Source organism: Dendrobates tinctorius, unplaced genomic scaffold (assembly GCF_039654945.1).
Source record: "Dendrobates tinctorius isolate UK_male_01 unplaced genomic scaffold, ASM3965494v1 ptg000162l, whole genome shotgun sequence".
NCBI lineage: Eukaryota > Metazoa > Chordata > Amphibia > Anura > Dendrobatidae > Dendrobates > Dendrobates tinctorius.
Window position 1 is genome coordinate 15947975 of NW_027361829.1, and position 22294 is coordinate 15970268.

The window sequence follows — 22294 nt, forward strand, 5'->3', positions numbered from 1 at the left end:
CAAAATGTCTTATTTCCACGTCTCAAAGTTATAAAATTCTGTGAGGCACCTATGGGTTCCAAATACTCACTACACCCATAGATGAATTCCTTAAAGGGTCTAGTTTCCAAAATGGGGTCACTTGTAGGGGCATTCTGCTGTTTTCACATGTCAGGGGCTCTTCAAATGCAACATGGCATTCACAATCTATCCTAGGCAAATGGCGCTCTTTCCTTTCCTAGCCCTGCCATGTGCCCAAGCAGAAGTTTTTGACCACATATGGGGTACACTCACTTTCAGGACAAATTGCGCAACAAATTATGGGTCCATTTTCTCCTATTATCCATTGTGAAAATTAAAATTTTTCAATATGATGGCCTAATGTTGTCAAATTCTGTGTAGTACCTGTGGGTTTAAAATGCTCACTATACCCCTGGATAAAATCCTTGAGGAGTGTAGTTTCCAAAATTGGGTAAATTGTGTGGGGGGGCTTTCATTGTTTAGGCACATCAGGGAGCCCAAATGCGACATGACGCCCGCAGACCATTCCATCAAAGTCTGCGTTCCAAAACATCACTCTCATTTGCGAGCCAAACAGTAGTTTTCCTCCACACATGAAACAAAAAAGTTTCAGCAACAAACATCCAAATCAGATTGTTGAATTGACGTTGAAACTTCATCTTTATTGCAATGTCTTTAAAAATATGCTGTTAAAATTGTAAATCCAGGGGATTACGTGTTTCGAACAAAAATGTTGTTAGTCATAAGGACATGGTTATGACTAAGAACATTTTTGTCCAAAACGCATAATCCCCTGGATTTACAATTTTAACAGCATGTTTTTAAAGACATTGCAATAAAGATGTTTTAACGTCTATTTGTCTGATTTGGATGTTTGTTGCTGGAACTTTTTTATTTGATTACCACAGCCGCTTTTTCCGAGCACCATCCTGGAGTCCACACCCAAAACCACAGGAAGGGCAGTTTCACACGTCAGTGTCTCCGGTACGTGTAGTGACAGTTTTCTCACGTACCGGAGACACTGACACACGTAGACACATTCAAATGAATGTGTCTATGCAGATGTCAGCGTGTTTTCACGGACCGTGTGTCCATGTGCAAAACACGCTGACATGTCTGTTTTTGTGCAACAGGACGGATCACACGGACCCATACAAGTCAATGGGTCCGTGTAAACACGTACCGCACACGGATGCTGTCCGTGTGATGTCCGTGTGCGATCCGTGTGCGTTTTTAAAAGTCAAAGGGTTAACATTGAAAATAATTTTTCATGGACACACGGACAGCATACGGACAGCACACGGGTAGCACACGGATGGCATACGTATGCACAAGGACACACGGACACGGATAGCTCCGGTACCGGTTTTTCCGGTACCAGAATTATCTGGATGTGTGAAACTGCCCGAATTCATCTAAGGGCAGTTTCACACGTCCAGATAATTCCAGTACCGGAAAAAACGGTACCGGAGCTATCTGTCTCCGTGTGTCCGTGTGCATACGTATTCCATCCTTGTGATATCCGTGTGCTATCCATATATCTGTGTGTACCATCCGTGTGCTGTCCGTATTCTGTCCGTGTGCCCTGATGTAACCTGAAAGATAAGAAAAACAAGTTAGAGTATACTCAATGGGGGGCGGGGGCAGTGGGTCCCATCTTCTAGCGATGATGTCCTCCTCCTTACTTTTGCCACGGCTCCTGCGCAGGCATACCTTATCTGCCCTGTTGAGGGCAGAGTAAAGTACTTCAGTGCGCAGGTGCCAGTAAAGGTCAGAGAGGTCCGGCGCCTGCGCACTGCAGTACTTTACTCTGCCCTTAACAGGGCAGATAAGTATGCCTGCACGGAAGCCGCGGCAGAAGTAAGAAGGAGGACGTCTTCTCTAGAAGATGGGAGGCGCCGAACCACACCGCGACACCCATCGGACTGGACCCCCAGGTGAGTATAATCTAACTCGTTTTTCTTATCTTTCAGGTTACTTCGGGGGCTTATCTACAGCATTACAGCTCATCAGCCAAAAATGGGGTGACAGATTCCCTTTAATAGAAAAAGTAATTAATTTTGCTTCACTTTATTCTGAGAGCTATAACTTTTTTGGTTTTCCACTAATGAAGCTGTATCATGGCTTGCATTTTGCAGGACAAGATGGCGTTTTCAGAGATACCATTTTTATTTATATTTGTCTTTTTGTTCACGTTTTATTCCACTTTTTGGTCGGTGGTATGATAAAAAAAGCATTGTTTTTTTACCTTTTTTTATGGTGTTCACTGAAGGGGTTAACTAGAGTGACAGTTTTATAGGCTGGGTCATTATCGAAGCGGCTATACCAAACGTGTACTTTTTTTTACATAGAAATACTAATTTATGGGTATAATAAATATTATTTCATTACTTTTTTACTTTATTGCTTGGTCACGCTGCAAGACATTCACTTTTAGCAGTCTAATCACTGTTACAAAGCATGTGTCATGATCCCAGTGCAGGTTTTTGAGCTGCACGTCAGGGGTTAATGTCTGGAGCTCAGTGCAGGTTTTGACCTGCACACCTGGGGTTAATGATTGTGGCCTCTCTATGGTTCTGGGAGAGCTTCTTAAACCCCTGGGAAGCTCCAATCCCTGTCAGTTATACTTTTGCCTTTGCCCGAGTGTGGTAACCTTCGTGTGCCTGTTCCTGTTGGTTGTTATAGCTTGTTTATATGGTTCTGACCCGGTTCTGCTCCCCGTTGAGTTTGCCTGTAGATTCTGTACTTAGCTACTCTCCCTGTGTATGACTCATTGCCTGTTATCTGACTACTCTGCTCGCCCCTCTTGTACCTTGCAGCTATCTCTGTGTATGACTCATTGGCTACATCCTGACTATCCTCCCTGTCTATGCCCCTTGGTAACTTTGTCTCGCAGTTACTCTGCTAGGAGTTCTCGTGCAGCTCCTAGCTCTCTGGAGTTTAGGCCACGCCCCAAGCAGTCACGTGCTTCAGGTCCTGCTGTTCTGAAGTACGCACCTACTCGGCTGCTGCCCACTCCACAGGTATCTTTGAGAACAGTTCGCTTTACTCAGGACACGTGCACTGGCTCAGTGAGCAAGTGCAGTGCGGTGTTCCTGACAGCATGCTTTACACTGTCAGTTCTGCACTGACACGATGTCGCAGGGGCGCCAATCGGAGGGGAGAATTAGCCCCCTCACGCCCCCTGCCTGCTAAATAATATCGATTGCACCATTTAGGGGGTTAAACTGCAGGGAGCGATGCGGGCATTGCTTCGGGCAGTGAGAGACAGGTAACAGCTATGATGTTATCTGAACACCCAGCAGCGATTGTGCGGTACGACTAAGGGGTACGTCCAAGGTCAGGATGGAGTTAAACATATCTTTTATCTAATAAAAAGTTATTCTCTCATTTATGTGGTCTTGAAGTCAATTCTTTATAGAATTACATCATTGTTCTGAATTTGCACCCATTACCACAGATTTCATCCTCATTATTTCAGTGTCAGCATTTGTTTTTACTCTTGTTATTATAGATACTATTGCTACTATTTATAATAACCCTAGTTTGGCAGTCAGAGAGACTGATTCACCACTATATGTACTGTATGTCCTTGTCCAGTAACAAGGATAATCATTCCACTACATATTTTAGGAGTCTACTGTACTACCGAATTTACTATGATGACTAGTTCACATGTATACTTTTGATAGAATGTACCTGGTTCTGCACTTTGTCACCATTGCTAGTTCTATTCAGCCCTTATTGGGTTTATAGTTAAATATGTACAGCTGTATGTGAATTATGCATGAATGTTCTACACATAGAAAGATATATTTAAAGATTATCCCTTTGGAGCCGCATTCTTCAATCACTATTATACTGTTCCCTGGGACACACCTGGTTTGTTGCATTACAGAGATCTTTCAGCATTGACATTATATCACTCAGTTCATCCTGCAACAGAAATTTTGAACAAAAAAAGGAAGACATTTATTTTATAACAAAACTGTTACAATATATTAACACTCACTATGAATATGATTTGTTTTATGTAAATATTTGTTTTTTCCAATAGAATTTTTAAATAAAAGTGTGTCGCTTCTTTTTCATAGTTTCTTATACTATGTATTAAGCAACATTTGCTTTATTAAGGTATCAGAATACTAATTAATTGCTAGATTAGCTATTACGCTAAACGTCCACAGACCCTTTTATGAAATATACATGCATATGTAGAAAGCTACAATAATTTACCTGGTTACTAAAAGGTAAACCTTGAACAATGAAAATGAGTTTATTTCTAATTTCTGATTGTAGTTCAAAAGTCTTTTTACTCTCCTCTGTATAAAGTCGATTAAGGACTGTGGTTAACAGGACAACATAATTTCGAATCTCAATATGATTTCCCATTAACACAAGTGTAGAAAGATTTTTCAAGCTCTCTTGAAATCTACAGAAAGAAAAATGATATTAATATAACAAATCCAACGTTGACAGTTCTGCTTACAACTCTTCAAAGACTTACAGTTCCATTTGAGGGAGTGGGTCACCCGATGTATCAGGAAAGACAATGGGTAGCACAGTCACATTTACTGGACACGGCTGTGTTTGTGATCCATATCTATTTGTTATTTGTGTGAAAACAGTAACTGAAAAACAAGACAACTGGTCAGCAATCTATGCAAAAAATCCAGCATGGAAGATAATGGGCATAATCTATAACACAATTACATTTTGTTATTCCGCTCTCATGTTTTTGACATGGAACTATTTATTTTCAAATTCCATGACACTTGATGACCTTTTAACATTTTGTATTATGGCATCTCATCTTTAGGAGGCTGTGTAACTGGCCTATCATTGACATGTAGGCCATACTATTTCAACATAAAAGAGTTAACTTACTTAGACTATTTTACTTTTCATTCATGGAAACAATGTACAGTATGAATGTAGTGTTGTTTGTATGTTTTTATCGATGAGACACTTCCATGATGTCAATATATTACTGGCTCTCAATCATTCCTCGATTCATTAAAATGACCCTTATACACTGTAGTAAAACATCTCGTTATTGAAGTACCGTTGTGCAGCTTTTCTCAGCTGTTATCCAGTAATGATTAATACAGTGGGTACGGAAAGTATTCAGACCCCTTTGAATTTTTCACTCTTTGTTTCATTGCAGCCATTTGGTAAAAGCAAAAAAAAAAATTTTTTTTTTCTTATTAACCCCTTTACCCCCAAGGGTGGTTTGCACGTTCATGACCTGGCCAATTTTTACAATTCTGACCACTGTCCCTTTATGAGGTAATAACTCTGAAACGCTTCCATGGATCCCGGTGATTCTGACAATGTTTTCTCGTAACATATTGTACTTCATGTTAGTGGTAAAATTTCACTCATATAACTTACGTTTATTTGTGGAAAAAAATGGAAATTTGGCGAAAATTTTGAAAATTTCACAATTTTCCAAATTTGAATTTTTATGCCCTTAAATCACAGAGATACGGCACACAAAAAAATTAATAAGTAACATTTCCCACATGTTTACTTTACATCAGCACAATTTTGGAACCAAAACATTTTTTTGTTAGGAAGTTATAAGGGTTAAAATTTGACCAGCTATTTCTCATTTTTACAACACCATTTTTTTTTTTGGACCACATCACATTTGAAGCCACTTTGAGGGGTCTATATGATAGAAAATACCCAAAAGTGACACCATTCTAAAAACTGCACCCCTCAAGGTGCTCAAAACCACATTTCAAGAAGTTTATTAACCCTTCAGGTGCTTCACAGGAATTTTTTGAATATTTAAAAAAAAAATGTTCCTTTTTTCACAAAAAAAATATTTCAGGTTCAATTTTTTTTATTTTACCAAGGGTAAAAGGAGAAATTGGATTGGAAAAGTTATTGTGCAATTTGTTCTGAGTATGCTGATACCTGATATGTGGGGGTAACCACTGTTTCGGCACATGGCAGAGCTCAAAAGGGAAGGAGCGCCGTTTGACTTTTTCAATGCAAAATCGGCTGGAATTCTGATCGGACACCATGTCACATTTGGAGAGCCCCTGATGTACCTAAACAGTGGAAACCCCCCACACTTGACCCCATTTTGGAAACTAGACCCCCCAAGGAACTTATCTAGATATGTGATGAGAACTTTGAACCCCCAAGGGCTTCACAGAAGCTTATAATGTACAGCCGTACAATTATAAAATCATATTTTTTCCGCAAAAATGATCTTTTCACCCTCAATTCTTACTTTCCCAAGGGTAACAGGACCCTAAAAGTTATTGTGCAATTTGTCCTGAGTACGCTGATACCCCATATGTGGGTGTAAACGACTATTTGGGTGCATGACAGAGCTCGGAAGGGAAGCAGCGCCATTTGACTTTTTTGGCTGGAATTGAGATCGGACACCATGTCGCGTTTGGAAAGCCCCTGATGTACCAAAGCAGTGGAAACCCCCAACAAATGACACCATTTTGGAAACTAGACCCCCCAAGGAACTTATCTAGATGTTTGGTGAGAGCTTTGAACCCCCAAGGGCTTCACAGAAGTTTATAACGTACAGTCATACAATTATAAAATCATATTTTTTCCACAAAAATGATCTTTTCACCCTCAATTCTTACTTTCCCAAGGGTAACAGGACCTAAAAGTTATTGTGCAATTTGTCCTGAGTATGCTGATACCCCATATGTGGGGGTAAACCACCATTTGGGTGCATGGCAGAGCTTGGAAGGGAAGCAGCGCCATTTGACTTTTTTGGCTGGAATTGAGATCGGACACCATGTTGCGTTTGGAAAGCCCCTGATGTACCTAAACAGTGAAATCCCCCCACAAGTGACCCCATTTTGGAAACTAGACCCCCTAAGGAACTTATCTAGGTGTGTGGTGAGCACTTTGAACTCCCCCAGTGCTTCACAGAAGTTTATAACGCCCGGGCGTGAAAATAAAAAAATCGTATTTTTTCTACAAACATGATCATTTAGTCCCCATTTTGTTTATTTTTCCAAGGGTACCAGGAGAAAATGGACCCCAAAAGTTGTTGTCCAATTTGTCCTGAGTACACTGATGCCCCATATGTGGGCAAAAACTACTGTATGGGCCCACGTCGGGGCTCGGAAGGGAAGTAGTGATGCTTTGGAATGCAGACTTTGATGGAATGGTCTGCGGGTGTCATATTGCCTTTGGAGAGCCTCTAATGTACTTAAACAGTGGAAACCCTCCACAAATGACACCATTTTGGAAACTAGACCCCCTAAGGAACTTATCTAGATGTGTGGTGAGCACTTTGAACCCCCAAGGGCTTCGCAGAAGTTTATAACGCCCGGGCGTGAAAATAAAAAAATCATATTTTTTTCCCCACAAAAATTATATTTTTACCCCCAATTTTTTATTTTCCTAAGGGCATCAGGAGAAATAGGACCCCAAAAGTTGTTTTGCAATTTGTCCTGAGTAGGCTGATACACCATATGTGGGGGTAAACCACTGTTTGGGCGCATGGCAGAGCTTGGAATGGAAGGAGCACCATTTGACTTTTTCAATGCAGAATTGGCTGGAATTGAGATCAGATGCCATGTTGTGTTTGGAGAGCACCTGATGTGCCCAAACAGTGGAAACCCCCCAATTCTAACTCCAACCCTAACCCCAACACACCCCTAACCCTAGCTCAGCCCTAACCCTAGCCCTAACCCTAGCCCTAACCGTAATCCTAGCCCTAGCCCTAACCCTAGCCCTAAACCTAATGGGAAAATGGAAATAAATACATTTTATTTTAATTTTATTATTTTTCCCTAACTAAGGGTGGTTTCACATTAGCGCTTTTTAAGCGCACGCACGGCCGGGGGTAGCTCCGCCCCCGAGCCGGCTCTCTGCCCAGCGTGCCCGCCCCTTGCTTGTAGCGCCGCTTCCTAGCGCACAGCGGCACCTGCGATCGAGGCACCCTATCTTTAGCATAGGGTGCGCAGATCGTGCGCAGGCCGTGCGCTAGTTGCACTTTGACCTGCGCTGCGCACTTTTGACGGTGCGCCGTGCGCGCCAAAATTCGAAAAGTTTGATTTTGGCGCGCACGGCGCACCGTCAAAAGTGCGCAGCGCAGGTCAAAGCGCAACTAGCGCACGGCCTGCGCACGATCTGCACACCCTATGCTAAAGATAGGGTGCGCCGATCGCAGGCGCCGCTGTGCGCTAGGAGGCGGCGCTACAAGCAAGGGGCGGGCACGCCGGGCAGAGAGCCGGCTCGGGGGCGGAGCTACCCCCGGCCGTGCGTGCGCTTAAAAAGCGCTAATGTGAAACCACCCTAAGGGGGTGATAACGGGGGGTTTGATTTACTATTTATGGCCGTTTTTATTTTTGGCAGCTGTCACACGCTAAAAGACGCTTTTTATTGTAAAAAGAGTTTTTGCATCACCACATATTGAGAGCTATAATTTTTCCATATTTTGACCCACCGAGTCATGTGAGGTCTCATTTTTTGCGGGATGAGTTGTCGTTTTTATTGGTATCATGTTCGGGCACGTGACATTTTTTGATCGCTTTTTATTCCGATTTTTGGGACGCAGAATGAACAAAAAACAGCTTTTCATGAATTTCTTTTGGGGGGTGCGTTTACACCGTTCTGCGTGCGGTAAAATTGATAAAGCGCTTTTATTCTTCGGGTCAGTATGGTTACAGCGATACCTCATTTATGTCTTTTTTTATGTTTTAGCGCTTTTATGCAATAAAAACAATTTTATATAAAAAATAATTATTTTTGCATCGCTTTATTCTGCGAGCTGTAACTTTTTTATTTTTTCTCTGATGATGCTGTGTGTGGCTCGTTTTTTGCGGGACAAAATGATGTTTTCAGCGGTATCATGAATATTTATATGCGTCTTTTTGATCGCGCGTTATTGCACTTTTTGTTCGGCGGTATGATAATAAATCATTATTTTTTACTTCGTTTTTTATTTTTATTTTTTAAGGGGTTCCCTAACGGGGTTAACTAATGGGACAGTTTTATAGGGCGGGTCGTTACGGATGCGGCGATACCTAATATGTGTACTTTTATTGTTTTGTTTTTTTATTTCCAAAAAATGAATTTATTGGGGAATATTTTTTTTTTCTAATTTATTTAGCGATTTTTTTTTAAATTATTTTAACACTTTTTTTTTAACTTTATTACATTGTCCCAGGTGGGACATCACTGTCCTGTGACAGATCGCTGATCTGTCACATCACAGATCACTGTGACAGATCAGCAATCTGTCACAGGCAGTACAGAAGGCATCCTCGTGCCTGCGCTTTGGAGGCACTGAGGAAGCCAGCTCCCTGCAGGCCCCTGAAGGTCCCCGTCACTATCTTGGATTCGGTGGCCTGCAGGGATAGAGCCCCCCGCAGCAGCGCTGCACATTGCTCTGCCGTGGGGGGGCTCAGGGAAGCACGGAGGGAGCCCCCTCCCTGCCGATGCTTCCCTTTAACCCCCGATACACCGTGATCGTGTTTGATCGCAGTGTGCAAGGGGTTAACGTGTCGGGGGCGGTCCGTGACCACCCCTGACACATAGTGCCGGGTGTCAGCTGTGATAATCAGCTTACACCCGGCCGCGATCAGCGGCGCTCACCACGTGGGCGCCACTGATCGCATTAGACGTACTATCCCATCCATGGGCATAGGGGCCCGGGTCCCATGGACTGGATAGTACGTCTGATGTCAGAAAGGGGTTAATGTACACTCTGGACCCCATCTTGACTAAATGTTGGGAAGACCAGGCACTGCTTATAACCTGGCCAGTACAATTCCAACAGTGAAACATTGTGGTGGCAGCATCATGCTATGGGGGTGTTTTTCAGCTGCAGGGACAGGGTGACTTGTTGCAATTGAAAGGAACATGAATGTGGCCAACTACAAAAAAATATTTTGACTTGAGAGTCCTCAGTGGTTGATACCTTTTAAAGGCTAGCTGAAAAGATGGTAAAAAATGGCAAGCTTTCGAGACTACGCAGGTCTCTTCATCAGGCTAGACTAATACAACATCTGAATGAATGAGAAACATCTGAAGAATCACGTATTTATACACAGCAGAGAAATAATGCAATAGATAAGACAAGTGACGTGAAGCAGAAGTACCATTATGGGAGAGTGCTAAACAGTTATGGCCATAAATATTGGAACAGTTCATAGATAAGGAGTGTGAATATTTTACTGTCCTCTGATTGAGGTCTGGTTCTGTGTTGTGATGCCCCCACAAGAAAGTCTGAGGAGCAAATTCCTTAATTGATGTAAAAAGACATAAATCCATGCGACACATTCATTCCTGCAATGAGTGTCAAAGGTTGTTATAAGTTTATACTCACAGACTCTTCTGTCTCTCTGAGATTTGAAGTTACTTTTTAATACAAGTAATCTCATGTCCATGGTGCTGTGATCTGGGATACAAAAATGTTTTGCCACAGGTAGAGCCATTCTTTTTTCTCATTGTGTGGCGGTGAGAATTCATCCTTGTTCTAAGCTTTTGCCCAGTCCCTACATACAGACCCCCAGTTGGACATTTAGTACAAATAATTAAGTACACTACATTAGATGTGATGCAGCAGAAAGTACCTGGAATCTTGTAGTTCTGATGTCAATTGGGGATCTTTATCTTTTCTGTGGTCATTATAAACATTATAAATGGACAGGTTTTACACTTTTTCTGGTTGCAAGGAAAGGTTTCTGCAGCTGTTGGAGAGGACAGGGAGCTTCTGACAATGATGCCTCTTAGATTCGGGGGATGCTTAAAACACAGCAGTGGGGGGTCTGGAAATATGGATTGTAATTGGGCATCTTTTTGTAGTAAAGGTTGTAATTTCTGTGCAGCTCCCCTTAGCACCTCCAGATTTGGATTGTAGGTGACCACTAGAGGCACCCGGTTATTTTCTTCTTTAGCTTTGTAATGTAGCAGTTGGTTCCTTGATATTCTAGTGACTCTTGTAATTTGGTTTTGATTTGTTCTTGGATGGTAGCCCTGATTCAAAAAGGTCTTTCTGAGGAGACCAAGCTGTTCATCTCTATCCATGGGGTTGGAACATATACGATTGTATCTGATGGCTTGGCTGTAGACAATAGAGTTTTTTATGTGTTTTGGATGGAAACTGTCTTATTTAAGGGATGTTGGTTGCATTATTTCTCTGCTGTGTTGTGTATAAATATGTGATTCTTCAGATTTTGCTTTACTGTATGGCTGATGTAGAGACCTGAGTAGTCTCGAAAGCTTGCAATTTGTTACCATCTTTTCAGTTAGCCATTAAAAGGTATCAACCAATGAGGACACTCAATTCTAAATATTCTTCTATCTACTGGCTAACATGGTACAAAGATATATATCTTTCCTGTATGTGGCCAAGTACAGAGCTATCCTAGATGAAAACCTATTCCAGAGTGCTTTGGACCTCAGATTGGCCAAAGGTTCACCTTCCAACAAGACAATGACCCTAAACACACAGCTAAAATAGCAAAGGAGTGGCTTCAGAGCGACTCAGTGACCATTCTTGACTGGCCCAGCCAGAGCCCTGACCTAGACTCAATTCTCTGGAGAGACCTGAACATGGCTGTCCACCAACATTCACCATCCAATCTGATGGAACTGGAGAGGATCTGCAAGGAAGAATGGCAGAGGATCCCCAAATGCAGGTGTGAAAAACTTGGTGCATCAATCCTAAGACGACTCGTGGCTGTACTAGCGCAAAAGGGTGGTTCTACTCAATACTGAATACTTATGACCATGTGATATTTCAGTTTTTCTTTTTTAATAAATTTGCAAAAATTTCTACATTTCTGTTTTCAGTCAAGATGGGGTGCAGAGTGTACATTAATGAGAAAAAAATGAACTTTTTTGAATTTACCAAATGGCTGCAATGAAACAAAGAGTGAAAAATGTAAAGGGGTCTGAATACTTTCTGTACCCACTGTAATGCAACTGGTACAAAAAATATTTCTTTCCAATATTTCTTTACTTCAATATAATAAACTTCACTTCTCAGTATGCATTTTCTTACCTATAAATATAGCATGTCAAATTAATCACCACTCTTATCTGGGTGACATATGTCCATGAAGGTATATGAGGTATAAATGGCTCCTATTCACAGAGACACTGCACTAGTGGTAAAACACACACGCCTCATCTACACCTCAGTTGCACAGTGAAGTTTTGTTCACAAATAAAATCTAAGCATCAATGGGTATAAGTTTGAGTTATGAAAATATTTACCTTGATATCCATTAAATGGATCACCAGAAGGCAAATTGAAATAGTACTGGATGTCTCTTCCTTTATACAGAGTCTTTCTTGAGAACTGCTTTACTTTGTAACTGAATTCATAGTTAAGGTCCTGTATAAAAGTTGAAAGTAGAGTCTTGTCATCATGAAATCATGTTTACGAAGATTTTCTCAATGTATAATCAGCACTGTGAAGTTATTACTATTCAGTCTCATAGCTATACATGGCTGCAGTTACACAGGCATTCCATCACAAGTTCTGTTTTGTTTAATAGCTGAAAAAATGCAACACTAATATTTATTAGTGACCCCCCCAAAAAAAAAAAACCTGAAGTAGGTTGTGCATTGCATGTTCCAAATGACAGCACAAATTTCCTTTTATTAGAACTAAATATTGTAAAGCCACATATGCAACTACTGCATACAAACAGAATATCATGTACCTCTTTTCCTGACGTGCAGAAGATGCTAAAAATAGTGAAGATCTCAATACCGCTGTGGGGTTGAACCTGACAGGTCATTTTGTGTGACATTTCATTTACTGTAAAGTATAGCTGTGACCTTCCAATCTTGTATCCACGTGATTCTAAAAAAAAGTAGAAAAACAAGTATTGTGTAAATAGAAAAAAAAGATTTTGTGGCTGGGAAGCATGACAAACTGTCTGAATTCAAGTAACTTGTCTTCAGGGAATACTTAAAGAGTACCTATCACCAAAAATTGCTTTATTACAAAATAAAAAATGTGTGTTTACTTATTTTAGATAGCTACGGATTGCTTTGAAAGTCAGTATTTATCTAAAAACTTTTGCGTTTTGCACCTATTTTTCAACGGAAGCTTGTTGCTGAACTTTTTTAATGATCGGCCGAACCTGACAAGCCAGAATATTCCAGGGTCCGCCTATCACTACCACTAAGACAATGATAAATAATGAAGATAAAGAGCAACAGGGAATAATCTCCAAAGAAAGTTTCAGTATGTTGCCGGGAGCAGTGTGCGCCGGCCTTTCTGCCTGCACATGAGCATTAGAAGCATGCTTGCTACAGACGGATCAGTGAGAAGATGGAATCACGCTTCCATTGAAGAATAGGTGCATAAACCAATGGTTTTTAGATAGATGCCTTCTTTGAAAGTTAGTATCTATTTAAAATAAGTAAACTCGTACATATAATTACACTATTTATTAAAAAAAAGCTAGATTTTAGGTGAGAGATCCTCGTGAAATTGAATATACTGAAAATGTTGTATTTTTAAACACACAGACCACAAATGTGGAAACCAGGGAAAGCATCTCAAATGGGAAGTTTGGAACAAGGTTTCCCAGCTTATTTCTGATTGGTTTCAGTTCTCTTCTAGTATAAAGTATGCAGCCATCAGGCTGAACAACAATAGTGTGAAATAAAGCCGTAATGCAATGTCTGGTGCAGTCAGAAGTCTATCTGTCTGTGAACTGAGGAAGTATGCAGATGTATGGATAAACACTTCTTTCTCTGTGGCTGTGGGAGGACATTTATAAGTTTTTAAAAACAATAATAAAAATAAGTCCAGAGGATGGATCCTACGGAATAGAGAATATAGTGCTATATTATCTTGTGTGTATAATTAAACAAGGTCTTTACACACTTAGTAAATGTCCTTGCTTGTTAGGAGCACTGTACCTAGGATATTAAATTACATGGGAATTAACATAAAGCAATGAAAAAGTCAGTGAAAAACAGGTAAGTACTGTGATAACTGGCCTAAAGAGTATCCAGGGGTTGGACACGACTAAATGGACTGAATCAGAATAGGGTTTTTAAGGGATTGGCCATTTTCCCTTGTTAGTGCAGCTTTCCTCACACACTGACCGACAATTTTGTCCATACAGTGGCTGCTGGTGGAGGAGAATGTGACCAGCCCTCCTCCAATTGTAAAACACCTCACATGGGAAAGCTTTTTTCTGTTGGAGGTCTACTTGTCAGAAGCCGTAAAGCAGCATTAACAAGACAAAGTAGCCAAACTCCAACTAGATATGATATGTAATAATAGTTGGATTCTATAAGGGGAGGCGCTGGGGTTAGTAGATGACTCAACAGGTTATTGTAGTACTCTGGCCAGAATGTTATTGAGGCACCTACTACAATTTGTGAAGTTCTCCTTGTGTAGAAGATTACAGTAACCGATATAGAGATGTAAAAATGTGACATTTAGGAAATTATTTGAAGTATATGACCTTCTTTATGACTGGGAACAGAGAACAATTTGGAAAAGTCGAAGGAAATGCGATACTACTTTCAAGGCAGCATGTTTTAGTGTATTTTAATCTATAAGTATTTCAAAGTTATCTGGAATGACAGAAGGGATATCAGTTGAAGAAAAGTTAGACAAAGAAGTGCACTAGAAGGAGAAAATAAGGAGATCAGTAGATTTTCCAATATCAAGTTGACAGGAAAAGTAGGCACAGAGGGAGCACTGTGAGGGTTTGCTGGTGTCTGTGTTGGGGGCACCAACTGTTAGGCACCGGGACCCTTCTGATGCACGGGATGGACCTCGGGTCTTGTCTGCCTCTGTGGTCTCCCATTCAGGCCAAACTGCTGGGAATGTTGCTTAGCACAGGCATCAGTCCCAGCATCTTGCACTGCTTCATAGTGTCCATGTGGTTACTGCTGGCTCTCCAGCTAAGTCTATTGTAACCAGTGGTATACAGAGTCAGCCCTACCCTCTGGAGTCTAAGTCCAGAAATCATCTTACACAGCATGTCCGTTATGTGGTGCCTTCTCATTGGTGCTTGGACACTGACTGCTCAGGTGATGTGGCAGCTCCGGAGCGGCCCACGGGCGACACCTGATCTGACTGGGCGTGAGTGTTTTGGGTGGAGCCTAGCACATAAAAGGCTTCCAGCGCTGCACGCGAGCATACTAGCGTCATTTGTGTTTTGGTGTGTGTGGATGGATATGATACCACTCTGTTTGCATGTGTGTGCTGCTCTTTTACCAGTGACTGTGTGTCTAGGCAGGAAGTTTAGGGTGGTAATACCTTGCTTGGCTTAGCATCTATTTTCGTCTTGTGCGCAGTTAGCACAGCCGAGTTACAGAGCAAGATCAACCCTTAGCCTAGACTTCCCTGGGAGAGTGATAGGGTTCCACACCTAGTATCCTATTTGCTTTTACCCCTGTGAGTTTATCAGGGTATTGCACACTTCTTATTTTTCAGTGTCACTTGGTGTTTATCCGAGTTTGGTACTTATATTTTCTGTGCCTCTCAGTGGTTAGCTGAGCTTGGTACTTATATTTTCTGTGCCTCTCGGTGGTCCCCTGATGAGGGAATTATATTCTGAAAAGCGCGCCGGGGTGTGCGCATTATATGTACTCTGTGGACCTTAAAGGTATACAGCCCCTTTTTTCCTTAGATTGGAATATTGCACTTTTCTTTAGTCAAATGATTCCTCTTTGCATTTAGAACCTGCACTTTTGTTATATAATTGCTCCTATTGGCCTAGTTGTCACTGCTGCACTTTATTTTTCACCCTTTGAGGAGCTTTTTCCCAGATTGCTTTTTTAATATAATATATTTTTTCATTATTGATTACATATATAATATACAGTATATCACTTTGCTTTTTCAATTCTGATGCTGCTTTCTAGCTTTTTCACAAATTTTGGATCATTTATATGTTTGGGGTCTGTTTTATGTGATCTCTTATTTAACCCCTTAGTGACGGAGCCATTTTGCAGCTTAATGACAGGCCAATTTTTACAATTCTGACCACTGTCACTTTATGAGGTTATACAGTGCCTTGCGAAAGTATTCGGCTCCCTGGAACTTTTCAACCTTTTCCCACATATCATGCTTCAAACATAAAGATACCAAATGTACATTTTTGGTGAAGAATCAACAACAAGTGGAACACAATTGTGAAGTTGAACTAAATTTATTGGTTATTTTAAATTTTTGTGGAAATTCAAAAACTGAAAAGTGGGGTGTACAATATTATTCGGCCCCTTTAACTAAATACTTTGTTCTGCCATCTTTTGCTGTGATTACAGCTGCAAGTCGCTTGGGGTATGTCTTCCTGATGAAGGAAACTGTGTTTTTTCTGAAGATCCCTGAAGAAGGAAACCGTGTTTTTTCTGAAACTAGTCGGAGAGGAATTGGTCCAATGTGCTCCCTGTAATCTATCACGTGACCGGTGACATCACGAAGGTCCTGTTGGCTCATCTCACGCCACAGCTTCACATCGTACACACTGCACGCCGGCGCACAGCTGGAAGAGGGGAGCGTGGAGTGTCTGTCACCGGCCGGGACAGCACTCCCGAAGAGCCATTGTATTAACCCACGTTTATCTGGCAAACATCATTCAATCTGACTTCACATCAAGACAAACAGCGCTCTTTACTGGTCCTCTGGAGTCCAGACATTCACTCAGATTACACCTTAAGGTAATAACTACCTAACTTGGAGCAATCCAATTCATTTGTGTGTATTTTTTAGGTCACTACAAGCCGAAGGGGTTCATTATTAAGCGCAAATTTTATTTAAATTTTATTGATCACATTGGTGGTGTGTGTTCCTAATTTGCAGCAAGTGTTTCTCTCTTTTTTCTACAGTTACTAGCGCCACCTACAGTCTATACTAGAAATGTATTGGTTATTTTAAATTTTTGTGGGAATTCAAAAACTGAAAAGTGATGGGTGCAATATTATTTGGCCCCTTTACTTTTAGTGCAGCAAACTCACTCCAGAAGTTCATTGTGGATCTCTGAATGTTCCGATGTTGTCCTAAATGACTAATGATGATAAATATAATCCACCTGTGTGTAATCAAGTCTCCGTATAAATGCACCTGCTCTGTGATAGTCTCAGGGTTCTGTTTGAAGCACAGAGAGCATCATGAAGACCAAGGAACACAACAGGCAGGTCTGTGATACTGTTGTGGAGAAGTTTAAAGCTGGATTTGGATACAAAATGATTTCCAAAACAGTAAACATCCCAAGGAGCACTGTGCAAGCGATCATATTGAAATGGAAGGAGTATCATACCACTGCAAATCTACCAAGATCCGGCCGTCCCTCTAAACTTTCATCTCAAACAAGGAGAAGACTGATCAGAGATGCAGTCAAGAGGCCCATGATCACTCTGGATGAACTTCAGAGATCTACAGCTGAGGTGGGACAGTCTGTCCATAGGACAGCAATCAGTCGTACTTTGCACTAATCTGGCCTTTATGAAAGAGTGGCAAGAAGAAAGCCATTTCTCAAAGATATCCATAAAAAGTATCCTTTAAAGTTTGCAACAAGCCACCTGGGAGACACACCAAACATGTGGAAGAAGGTGCTCTGGTCAGATAAAACCAAAATCGAACTTTTTGGCAACAATGCCAAATGATATGTTTGGTGTAAAGGCAACACAGCTCATCACCCTGAACACACCATCCCCACTGTCAAACATGGTGGTGGCAGCATCATGGTTTGGGGCTGCTTTTCTACAGTAGGGACAGGGAAGATGGTTAAAATTGATGGGAAGATGGATGGAGCCAAATACAGGACCATTCTTGAAGAAAACCTGTTGGAGTCTGCAAAAGTCCTGAGACTGGAAACAAGATTTGTCTTTCAACAAGACAATGATCCCAAACATAAAGCAAAATCTACAATGGAATGGTTCAAAAATAAACGTATCCAGGTGTTAGAATGGCCAAGTCAAAATCCAGACCTGAATCCAATCGAGAATCTGTGGAAAGAGCTGAAAACTGCTGTTCACAAACGATTTCCATCAAACCTCACTGAGCACGAGCTGTTTGCCAAGGAAGAATGAGCAAGAATTTCAGTCTCCCGATGTACAAAGCTGATAGAGACATACCCCAAGCGACTTGCAGCTGTAATTCCAGCAAAAGGTGGTGCAACAAAGTGTTAAGTTAAAGGGGCCGAATAATATTGCACGCCTCACCTTTCAGTTTTTGAATTTCCACAAAAATTTAAAATAACCAATACATTTCGTTCAACTTCACAATTGTGTCCCACTTGTTGTTGATTCTTCACCAAAAATTTACATTTGGTATCTTTATGTTTGAAGCATGATATGTAGGAAAAGGTTGAAAAGTTCCAGGGAGCCTAATACTTTTGCAACGCACTGTAACTTTGGAACGCTTTAACGGATCCCGCTGATTCTGAGATTGTTTTTTCGTGACTTATTTTACTTCATGTTAGTGGTAAAATTTCTTCGATGTGACTTGCATTTATTTATGAAAAAACGGAAATATGGCGAAAATTTTTAAAATGTTGCAATCTTCAAGCTTGTAAATTTTCTGCCCTTAAATCAGAGAGATTTGTCACAAAAATACTTAATAAATAACATTTTCCACATGTCTGCTTTACACCAGCACAATTTTGGAACCAAAATTTTTTTTTGTTAGGAAGTTATAGGGGTTAAAATTTGACCAGCGATTTCTCATTTTTACAACACAACTTACAAAACCATTTTTTTTAGGGACCACCTCACATTTGAAGTCACTTTGGGAGGTCAATATGACAGAAAATACCCAAAAGTTACAACATTCTAAAAACTGCACCCCTCAAGGTGCTCAAAACCACATTCAAGAAGTTTATTAACCCTTTATGTGCTTCACAGGAACTGAAGCAATGTGGAAGAAAAAAATAACATTTAATGTTTTTTTAAACACTTTTTCCTTCAGAACCATTTTTTTTATTTTCACAAGTGTAAAAAGAGAATATAAACCACAAAATTTGTTGTGCAATTTCTCTTGAATACGCCGATACCCCATATGTGAGGATAAATCACTGTTTGGGCGCACGGCAGGGCTTGGAACAGAAGGAGCGCAGTTTGACTTTTTCAATGCAGAATTGGCTGGAATTGAGATCGGAAGCCATGTTGCGTTTGGAGAGCCCATGATGTGACTAAATAGTAGAAACCCCCAACAAGTGACACCATTTTGCAAACTAGACCCCGTAAGGAACTTATCTAGATGTGTGGTGAGAACTGTGAACCTCCATGTGCTTCACAGAAGTTTATAACGTAGAGCCGTGAAAATAAAACATATTTTTTCAACAAAAATGATATTTTCGCAACCAAATTTTTATTTTTGAAAGGGTAACAGGAGAAATTAGACCCCAAAAGTTGTTGTGCAATTTTTCCTGAGTACGCCCATACCCCATATGTGTGGGTAAACCACTGTTTGGGCGCATGGCAGGGCTTGGAATAGAAGGAGTGCCGTTTGACTTTTTCAATGCAGAATTGGCTGTAATTGAGATTGGATACCATGTCGCGTTTGGAGAGCCCTTGATGTGCCTAAACAGTGAAAAAACCCACAAGTGGCACCATTTTGGAAACTAGACCCGTTAAGTAACTTATCTAGATGTGTGGTGAGCACTTTTAACCCCCAAGTGCTTCACAGAAGTTTATAACGCAGAGCAGTGAAAATAAAAAATCTTTTTTTTTTTCCTCAAAAATGATTTTTTAGCCCGCTATTTTTTATTTTCACAAGGCTAACAGGAGAAATTGGACCACAAGCGTTGTTGTGCAATTTGTCCTGAGTACACTGATACCCCATATGTGGGGGAAACCACTGTTTGTGCACATGGGAGAGCTCAAAAGGGGAGGAGCGCTATTTTGGAATGCAGAAATTCATGGAATGTTCGGAGGGCGTCATGTTGCGTTTGCAGGGCCCCTGATGTGCCTAAACAGTAGAAATCCCCCACAAGTGAATCCATTTTGGAAACTAGACCCCCAAGGAGCTTATCTAGATGTGTGGTGAAAACTTTTAACTAGACCCCCAAGGAGCTTATCTTGATGTGTGGTGAAAACTTTTAACCCCCAAGTGCTTCACAGAAGTTTATAACGCAGAGCCGTGAAAATAAAAAAATATTTTTTTCAACAAAAATGAATTGCTAGCCCCCATTTTTTTTATTTTGCCAAGGGTATCAGGAGAAAATAGACCCCTAAAGTTGATGTGCAATTTGTCCTGAGTACGCTGATGCCTCATAAGTTGGGTACACCACTATTTGGGCACACGTCTGGGCTCGGAAGGGAGGGAGCACCATTTGACTTTTTGAACGCAAAATTGGCTGGAATTAATGGTGACGCCATGTCGTGTTTGGAGACCCCATAATGTGCTTAAATAGTGGAAACCCCTCAATTCTAGCTCCAACCCTAACCCCAACACACCCCTAACCCTAATCCCAACCCTCACCTTAATCCCAACCCTAACCCTAATCCTAACCCCAATTCCAACCCTAACCCTAATTCTAACCCTAACCCTAATGGAAAAATGAAAATAAATATATTTTCTTTATTTCATTATATTTCCCTAAGGAGGTGATAAAGGGGAGGTTATTTACTATGTTTTTTATTTTGCTAGGGTTTATCACAGTGATCAAAACGTACTTTAAGTGAATGAATGAAATCTGGCGGATCTCGGCGGGCGCACTGAACATGCGCCCGCCATTTTCTAACTGGAAGAAGATGACGGCGCCCATGGAGGGGACTCACATGGGCCACAGACCACCAGGAGGTACTGGGGGAATGGGGACCCTATTTCTCTCTCCTCTGATGTGCGATCACATCAGAGGAGAGAGAAATGAAATGGCACATTGGACATTTTTTCTTTTGCGGTCGCTGTTGTACGTTTAATAATGGTGAACGAAAAAGTGGGGTTGGTAAAAAACAACTGTAATCATGTTCTCTGGGGTCTCGGCTACCCACGGCAGCCAAGACCCATGAAAAAAATCTGACTCTGGGGGCGCAATACACTTTTTCCACAGTGCCGTTAATTAACAGCGCTGTGGTTTAAGTACCCTTGACTACCGCCGTTAAAAGGCGTATCGGCGGTCATTAAGGGGTTAATACCCATATTTATTTATATTGTGATCATTACCAATAATATTATTATAATTTTTTAGCAATATTTCAATTTTTGGTATTAATGTCACCTTTTATTTTTGTCCACTGATATGTTACTGTATGCTTATAAATCTGCTTTTAATATTTTAGAATATATTATGTCCTGATACGTGCACGTTTGTTGTACAGTACTACTGTTGCTATTACCTATTTAATGAAGGAAATTTTATTTGAATAACTGTTGTCCAGTATTTTTATGTTAGTCCACTTTCAGGGTGTTTCTTCTTTTGGTTTCTTATCCTGAGTGGTGGCCACTCCTTTTCACAGAGCACCTGGGCAATCACTATATTGTTGTACTGCATAATTTTAATTGTATTCTTTTAATTGCGTATTTATATGATTGTTGGCCCACAGTTGTGTCTGTTGATTTATCTCTCGGTGGTTAGCTGAGTTTGGTACTTATGTTTTTTGTACTGCTCGGTAGTTAGCTGAGATTGGTACTCTGCATCCCATTTACTCTGTGTGGTTTTAACGCAGTGTGTTTGCTAGTTTTTTATCTGCCATTGTTCACACTAGCAGCAGTTATTCATCTCTGCATGGTGGACCCCGGGTTTCGATCGCACTTTACTAGTTATTTTTATTTAGTGCGATCTGCCAACCCTAACACCAAAAATATTCGACTTGGTCTTTTTGTGTTGAAAAATGGCAAGGAAATAGCAGATTAATCTTGATCAGGAAAGACAAAGTCATTCAATTTATGCTATTGGGGCTCCACCGGAGGAATATCCATTTGTTTGTTTCATTAATCAGATCTAGCGTTGTGCCTCATTTAGCACAACTGAACTAGGTGAGCATTTTCCTTTGTCCTTACCCATTCTATTTTAATATTCATTCACCTTTTTCTATTCAATCAAAGAATCCATGCACCATAGCAGAGAAATGACACTTATGTATGTCCAGTGAGCTTGGAGTAAGCTACATATTCATATCACAGTCAGCACATTTTACACATACAAAACTATGCACACTACATTCTGGTGCAATACTTTTTATTTAAAGACACATTAAAGGGATTGTTTCCTTTCAGATAATATTCAGACCCAGCTGCAGTTAAAACATAAAATACTGCACTGTACTCACCTTTCTTGAGTTCTCTGGCAAGTCTCCGCTACTGCTTCTGGTGTCTGGCATTGGCTGTGACACTTGATGTCACGTCAACAGTGTGGCAGGAAACCAG

General features: G+C 40.8%; 1 protein-coding gene across 1 annotated transcript in view; it reads right to left on the reverse strand.

Annotated features, from left to right (window-relative positions):
* Window positions 1-22294, reverse strand: part of PKD1L1 (polycystin 1 like 1, transient receptor potential channel interacting) — a 901078-nt gene that overhangs the window by 471544 nt on the left and 407240 nt on the right. The window contains exons 29-33 of the mRNA XM_073549827.1: window positions 12672-12814; window positions 12220-12340; window positions 4508-4631; window positions 4237-4432; window positions 3880-3936 (exon numbers count right to left, since the gene is read on the reverse strand). Of these exons, the coding sequence (XP_073405928.1) occupies window positions 3880-3936; window positions 4237-4432; window positions 4508-4631; window positions 12220-12340; window positions 12672-12814 (641 nt within the window). The remainder of the gene's footprint in view (window positions 1-3879; window positions 3937-4236; window positions 4433-4507; window positions 4632-12219; window positions 12341-12671; window positions 12815-22294) is intronic.